At 42.2% G+C, this 8,014-nt stretch overlaps 1 protein-coding gene across 1 annotated transcript; it reads left to right on the top strand.

Moving 5' to 3' along the window:
• Window positions 1-559: 559 nt before the first annotated feature.
• LOC104934604 (fibulin-7) lies at window positions 560-6,529 on the top strand. The gene is made up of 7 exons (XM_027272702.1): window positions 560-709; window positions 2,195-2,348; window positions 2,472-2,642; window positions 2,720-3,013; window positions 3,087-3,224; window positions 3,316-3,451; window positions 6,067-6,529. Exons 1-7 carry the CDS (start codon window positions 626-628, stop codon window positions 6,425-6,427), a joined length of 1,338 nt encoding a protein of 445 aa, XP_027128503.1. The 5' UTR covers window positions 560-625; the 3' UTR covers window positions 6,428-6,529.
• Window positions 6,530-8,014: the final 1,485 nt, after the last annotated feature.

The raw sequence follows: 8,014 nt of genomic DNA, 5'->3' as shown, positions 1-8,014 counted from the left end.
TTGTAACACCTGAAGGCTCTTTCTAAGTTTTCTTCCACAATCCCTGCAGCTCTTTTTCTGGTGGGGGATAATCCAGGGCAGGGGCTATCAGCAGATTTGGCTGCCTTGTCATTTAGCAGCCACACCACATGATCCTGTGAGACGGCAGGTTTAGGGTTTCAAAAAAACAGTGGGACTTTATAGTCGCTATAATTGGAGCAGAAGTCACATTCCTGAACAGCGGAGTGAAATTGAAATAGTCACCAAAATGTAGCTGCTTTGTTGTGCAGATGATGATTAAAAGACGCCACAGCCAGCTGACTTCTCCTTATAATTTGAGGGTCTATTTCTGGGGATGCTGATGGATCACAAAGTGAAAGTGTGTTCCAGATGTGGGAGCTGCTCTCCTCCTCCTCTTATCTGACTGGGAGGAGGAGGAGGAGGAGGAGGAGGAGGAGAGGAGGAGGAGGAGGAGGAGGAGGGGAGGGTGCTTGTGAGTGAGTGAAGGAGAATTTGGCAAGTGCCTCGAAAAGAAACAGAAGGAGAGGAGATGATTTAGGTTTTTGAGAAGCAGTGGAGGAGCTGAGGAGTCAAACAAAGCTGATCTCCAGTCTGCTGAGACTTCATCAAGAGCAGGTTTATCAGGATGAGGATGGAGGTTTTGTTCAGGATGAAGACTGCTGTGGTCGTTATGCTGTGTCTTCATCAGATGTCTTTTTCTTCTGCTCAGGTGAGTACAGGTGACATGGTTGTGTTACTGTGAGTTTATTATCACTCCTTATGGTGTTTTACTCATATATATATAATAATAATTATTATTATATAAAATGCACAGGTCCGCTGTCTTCCTTTTCCCAATTTGTTGATGTTTTTTTGTGAAATGCTGGAAACTTTCACTTCTCCAGGTCCCTAAAATCCTTTAAATGAAACATTTTTTGAAGGAAAAACATCCCATCTGATTGAACCGCTCATAACCCCATGTCCACACTGAGGCCACAATTCATGATGGGGGGTCACAAATAGACTTAGCTTTTTCTTTACAGAGGTCAAAAGGCAAAAGTTCCCATCCTGCTTTGTGACATGTTTGTAATTTATGTTTCTAGATCATTGTTATTGATGCTGTTATTGTTTCTTGCCCCACTTAATATAAAAAATCACAGATCACTATAAATCTGAGAGGAGAAAAATATATTTTTCAAAATGCAGAGCCAGGGAAGATGAAACAAATATTGTAGAAAATGGTGAACAGGTCATTAAAAATCTGTCCATGATGACTAACCACTGTTTTTAGTGTCCTAAAGTTTACATCAGATTGTTTTATGTTGAAATTTGAACTTTATTTATTTAGTTGTAGTATTTCTTTTCTGTTTCACGTAAAACATGTTTGTCTTTCAATAATTACAGCAGATGTTTGCATTGAAATTAAAACATTACATTCAAATGAATTAGGTTCAATTTAGCTTTAACCTTTAATATGAATGAGTATTTAATACATTTTTGAATGTACTGTGAGTTCAACATGCTGAACTCAAGTTCACCCTCCTCATCCACTCAGTCACTGCATGTAACAAACCACAGAGCACCACACAAACCCAGAGGATCATTATGTGGCAGCAGCATCGTGTTGTGTTGTTCGGAGCGCAGTGTTTTAGTCGTCAGTGTGAGGTCAGCGGCGGGCTCACGTCCAATTTTCACCGAGGTGTTACTGCAGCAGGCCGCGGCTCTGAAAACCTCACCTCTATGTATAGACCTGACACCTGAAACACACTGCAGACAGGAGACAGACTGCCGGCTGGTGTACTCTTCTTCTTCTTCTGTTTGGACATTTATTGATTGATTGATAGGTCCATTGATATCTTCCCCACAGTCTGTCACAGTCGTTCAATACAGAAACTGTAGGTACAGGATGCATTTAGCCTAGCGTTTATGCTTTCTGCATGTTCAGTAAACAATGTACATGTGATTCAGACAAAGTTGAGGTTGTTGGCACTTGGATTTTTAGTTTTACTTCTGCAGTTTCCTCTTCTCCTTTTTACTTTATTCTTCAAACTGTTTCAATAACCAGATCTTTCAAAATACTAGCTAATGTTTTAGCTATGTAAAATAGATAATCATCAGGATATGATGAAGGATTTGATTTTGCAACTGACATTTACAGCCTTACAAGGATAAAAGGGAAAGTGTTATGTGTCCTCTAACCTCATCCTGTCCACAGGAGTGTCCATCCACCCACGACCTGCTGAACTCGCTGCGGCAGGTGGAGAAGATGTTGGCAGTCCATGAGGCCTCGTACCAGCAGGGCCTGCGCTCTCTCAGGAAGAAGATCAGTGCTCTGCACAACAGCACCATGGCCATCTTTAAGGCTGGTGGTGAGAGATAAAACTTTATCTCACAACTTCACAACACATAGAATAACTCTTTGAATGTATGAAATGAACCCCAGGCTAAAAGAAAGTGTAAGATTAGATAAGATAATCTCTATCTGCTTCCAGCGACCTGCCCCAAACCAGAGCCCCCTGCTCATGGCCGCAGACTGGGCAGGGTGTTTGGTATCGGACACGAGGTCCACTTCTTGTGCAAACCTGGCTACGAGCTGATTGGCCCACGAACCCGAGTGTGTCTGGATTCTCTTAAGTGGAGCGGCCAGCAGCCAATGTGCAGACGTAAGTACTGATACTGGACGATAATACTGATACTGGTTCAGCACCAGTGGTTTAACGAAGTCATTTTCTCTTTTCAGGCCTCAACAGCACTGACAACTCCCTGGCCTCCTTCACTCCTGTGGCTCGGTCTTCTCCATCCACTTCCTCCTCCTCCTCCTCCTCCTCCTTCCCTGCCTCTGCTGCTCTGTCAGCATCCTCCCCGTCTTTCTCTTCATCATCTCCAGTTTCTCCCCTCTCCTCATCCTTACCCACACCCCCACCCCCTTCCTCATCCGTCCGTCCATCTCACTGCACTCACTTTCTGGGTTCCACCCGCTGCACCTGTGACGTGGGTTTCACCATATCAGGTCGTGACAACAACATTTGCACAGGTAACATTTCTTACTAATTACCTTTTTTTTATATAACTTTGACAACTTCTACTAAGGATTCTGTCTGTTTCAGATATCGATGAGTGTCGTCTGTTTCCTCTCGGTCAGCCTGGCCGCCTCTGTGTCCATCAGTGTGTAAACACTCCTGGCAGCTTCCACTGCTTCTGTCCAGCCGGCTACGACCTCGCCAGAGACGGTCGCAGCTGCACAGGTGAGGAGTTCAAAGGTCATCCTACCTGTTGGTGGAATGTTTACAGACATGTGGACTTGTGTTCGTAACGCCTCTGTCCTTCTGTGTTCAGACGTCGACGAGTGTGAAAACCGGATGCACAACTGCACACTAGAGCAGGTGTGTGTGAACACCTACGGAGGTTTCCAGTGCGTGACGGTGGGATGTCCTCAGATGAAAAATGCCACGTACATCAAGACATCACCAATGTAAGAGCATACAGCAATCTTATCTGCATTCTGGATTCATAAAGAGAAAAGACAAAGTATGTATCTGATCTGATCTAGACCATCAGGTAGAGTTGCAAGAGGCTTGATTGAAATCATCCCAGTGTAACAGACACTTGTAATGTCAACACTGACAATGGTGAATTTTCCAACTGAAAACATAAGATGAACACAACAATTCATTTGAGTCATCATGTCTCAAGTCAAGTTGCAAGTCATGATTTCAGTCCACCATTATTTTTATTACTGTAATTCATCCCAAGGGGAACATGAATGTATGTACCCAATTGTTCCACTCAAAATGTGAACCTCATGTTGGTGTTAGAGTAACGTTGAGGGATCACTAAACTTGTTAGGATCCAACCTCTTGTATCCATGACAAGGAATGTGCCAATTGGTGTATACAATAGCTAAGATAGTTAATATCCGTCTTCAACTAGCTGCAATCTTTTTTTATAGCTGCAATTTAAAGCCCACTGATTGGATGTTGTTTTTGTTCACTGTTATCTTGCTAACCAGCTAACAGACTAACTGCCTTTTAGAGTGAAATCACATATCAAGACCACAATGAAACTGCAAACAAAGCAAGCAGGCAAGAAGGAATGTAAACTGGGCAGATGAAACAGAGAGAGCCATAAAATTTCTCACCTCAGAAGACAAAGACTCGAGATGAAATGCAAATGACAGGGACAGCAATGGAGAGAGATTTGAAAACAATACGTTTTACCTCCATGTCACCCACTTCCTTTATCCACCCGACATTTAGCGTCCCTCTTCTGGGCTGAGAGTCGGACTGAGGTTTGGCTTCAGAAGCCCTGCTGAGGTTTTTAGGCTCCAGTCAGCTGATCAGCTGATGGCAGTCAATGGGTATGAAACATGTTTATGGCAGCAGACAGAAACTAAATGTGTTTACCAAAGAAGTTTTTGATTTATTTCTGCAGCTGAATTATAATTGTATGTTTCGGTAATGCAGGGAGGACAGTGTTGTGGTGGACAGACTCTCCAAGTGTGCATCTCTAACGCTTGCAGGGTTAGCTTTAGGTTAAGGATTATGTACAGTGTTTGTTCTTCCAGAAAGGATCTTTAGCTGCAGCTCCAAAAAAATCTTGATACGTTAAAAGCTGCTTTTTAAATATTTTAAGATAAAAAGGCACTTTTGCATTTAAGACTAGTTTAAATGGCACTTGAGGGCAGCCTCTTGCTTGGATTAATTAAACTTATTTTGAACAAAGATCGAATTTTACTTTCCACAACTGCTGCGTTATGTGCCCATATGAAAGAAAGTTCACAATGAATCATAAAGATGTCTCTTAACACAATATGTGAGCAGGATGTAATTTCAGGAGACAATGATTTGTTCAAAATCACAATCATCAGAATTGTTTCAAAACTGGGCACGACTGAAAATAAGCATGGAGTCTCTGGAGGACTTAAGCAATTCAGTACTGGCAACTAGCCTCTAGAGACAGGAGGAGTGGTGGAGGGACAGGAGGAAGAATAGAAGAATAAACTCCAGCCCTTAGACCGCAACCACAAATTGAAGATGAAGATGTAAATAAAGTTTTTACTGACTGATTTCCAAACTATGATATCACTTGACAAGATAATACAACCCATCAAGTGCAGTTTTATATGAAAGCATGGGAGCATGCAGGCCAGCCTATATTGCACATATAACACATTGTGTTTTCTTTAGTGGAAGGGCACCCTAGAGGGCACTTCATCATGTTTTCTAGCACATTTGGATACCATGGACGGCAGTTTATCATGGCAGTTTACCCTCAAAGTGCACCAGTGACCACAGTGTTTACAATGAAGGAGGGGCAAGAGCTGCTCTCTAAGTGTCGATTGAGACCAAATCAGGCGCTGTGGCGAAAACACCAGTTCTCCTATTTATTTGAGTGGGGGTACTCTGAGTGGGACTAACAGGGGATCTCGAAAGAAATGCAACAACCTCGGGGGACTGGAAAGAGAAGTTGAAACATAATACATTTTTGGAGAAACTGGACATCACACTGGTGGCCAATTCAGCAATCAGCATCAGAGTCAATCCAATGCAGTCCGTCAGGAATATCGCTATCCAGGCATCATCCAGGCATCAACGGATCAAACCAAAATACTAATATACTGTGTCCTTGGTTGGTTTATTTCATGCACTAAGCTTCCATGGCTGTGTTTGGCTTGCAGTCTATGCTTCAAAATGGAAACATCGAGAAACTTTTGAAGTGTGAACTGTGAAGGAGAGACAGAAAGAGATAGAGGTGGTCAAGCAATGTAGAGCGTCAATGAGGAGCGGGAGCGCCGAGAGATAAAAGGTTTTTTTGTGATAGCTTCGCAGCGGCTACCTTCAACACATTACTACACAATCCACAACGTCTGATTTTCATCACACTGATTTATCCTGCCCATAGAAAGACAATCAACACAGATTACAGCAAAAAAGCTCAGAAGAGAAGTGTAAATTTACCATAAGTGAACTGAAAACCAGATGCTGTAGTTACTCATTAAACTCAAATAACATGTTTCAGAAAGACCAATGAAAGAACCCCTTGAGATAAGATTTCACTGATATATTCACCCACTTTGTGTCTCCCCAGGCGCTGTGAGAGGAACCCGTGCATGCTGGGAGACAAAGGATGCACTCAGGCACCAAACTCTATCTCCTTCCACTTCCTGTCTGTGGTGTCTAACATGTCAGCCCCCCGCGTCCTGTTCCGGGTGTCGGCGGCTCGAGTACTGGGTGACACGCTACGCTTTGGTCTGGCGGGTGGCCGTGGACGGGGCCACTTTAGCGTGCAACGCTCTGGACGCCAAACTGGCACCCTCCTCCTGGTGACGCCCATCAAGGGTCCTGCTGCTCTGGAGGCTGAGGTGGAGATGAGCGAGCTGGAGCACAACTCACTGCTGGGGCGCTACCTCACCAAGGTCACCCTGTTTGTTTCTCCATATGAGTTTTAGGGAGTAGATTTATAAGTGCAGGGGTTCAAGGTTTGTCAGGGGTTAACAGAATTTGGTGCCAATTTTGTTTTTGAGTTGTAACAGTTTCCAAAGAAAGAAAGAAAGAAAGAAAGAAAGAAAGAAAGAAAGAAAGAGCCTAATTATTGACTAGTCCAACTGAAATCAGAATTTTTTAAGAAGTGAAAAATCATGCCAACGTGATTTTTAAATATATTGTTATGATTTTTAATTATTGAGAGAAAGAAAAAAGTTCTTATGTATATCTGAAACGCTCCTTTAGATGCTTGATTGACAGTTGTTTGTCCCAGAAACCGAGCTGGGCTATGAAGCAATTTTAGTGGCTGCATGAGGTATTGCTATCCTGGAACCCAGACAAATCTGCAAGCTCATGTTTTATTTGCTCTGGCGGATGTGTCTTGTCCCAGGCCAATCACAAAGATTCTGATCAAAAACTAGCAAGTTGCCACATTTTCTCATAGCCAAATATCAAGTAAGTGCAACAACACAATTCATAGCAGCCAGCTAATATTACTTACTAGTTCAACAGCAAGAAGCCCAGCTTGTTGTTTAGCAGTCTCTTGCTCTGTTTTTCCCTAACTCTGTTGTCCTCTTCAGTTTCTGTGCCTCTGTCAATATGTCCATAGAAGCTGCTGAGCCCATTCGCCCAACTCTTTCTGGTCCAAAACGTCTATGGTACAAACATTAACACTCCCTTGGTGCTCTGAGCTCAAAGTCTGGGCAGCCTGACTATCAAACTGAGCTAACATTAACTAACAGCAACTATAGTTCACAGCAGTTTACTTTAATGTCCATCAGGAAACTGATGAAGCAGAGTTGAGAGCAATAAGCAGAAAACATTTTCTCCTTAAAATGTGATCTAGTTTCACCAGTAATTTAATTAATTAATAATTAATCGTGCATGACTTAGTGTCATAAAGCATTACCTACGTCTAATAGTGTCAATTGTTGACCCAAAGGATAAATTCAGACTTTTGTACTCAACTCAATTTCCCGAAACTAGTCAGTCTACCATTCTTTTATCTATGTCAGGGATTTTACCAAGATGTAATTTTTGTGGTAGATGTGGGAAATACTGGAAAGACACTCAGGTCAGAAATGTCAGGTGGAAATTGATTGTGAAGAAAGTTGTGTAATGCATGTGAGAGAAGGAAGAAGAACCTGACTGAAATGATCACTGACTTGTCTGTGTGGGATTAAAGAGGGGAGGGTGGGAGGGGTGTCAAACCACTGAGTGTTTTTGGCCTCTTTGTAGGTGACTTACTGTATCTGTTGAACTTCTTCTGTAAAACTATGAATTATGTATATAATGTAGCCATGTTGAATATTTAGTGTTAAGGAGTGTAATTGAACCCAAAGGAAGGTTTTCAATGTTGGTCAGAAGAACTGGCGTCTTAAGTCTGCTGTTTAGTTATCAGAGATTTTTTTATAGCCTATAGTTTGTGCCTCTAATGCATGATCATGACAGTCAAGTCCCAGAGCTAAGCATCAGTTTATTGCATTTTTGTTACAAGCAAATTATTATTATTATTCATTATTCTGCAGTACTCTGAATATATTTCTGAATAT

Source organism: Larimichthys crocea, chromosome XXI, assembly GCF_000972845.2.
Source record: "Larimichthys crocea isolate SSNF chromosome XXI, L_crocea_2.0, whole genome shotgun sequence".
In the NCBI taxonomy this organism is placed as follows: Eukaryota; Metazoa; Chordata; class Actinopteri; family Sciaenidae; genus Larimichthys; species Larimichthys crocea.
The sequence above is the reverse complement of the archived record's forward strand: the minus strand, read 5'-3'. Positions and strand labels throughout refer to the sequence as shown.

Bases quoted from the DNA above. Each gene is read 5' to 3' on its own strand.
- LOC104934604 (XM_027272702.1), top strand. From the start codon at position 626: ATGAGGATGGAGGTTTTGTTCAGGATGAAGACTGCTGTGGTCGTTATG. The intron at 2,643-2,719 runs GTAAGTACTGAT...TTCTCTTTTCAG, and splicing joins CCAGCAGCCAATGTGCAGAC to GCCTCAACAGCACTGACAAC. The intron at 3,014-3,086 runs GTAACATTTCTT...TGTCTGTTTCAG, and splicing joins TGACAACAACATTTGCACAG to ATATCGATGAGTGTCGTCTG.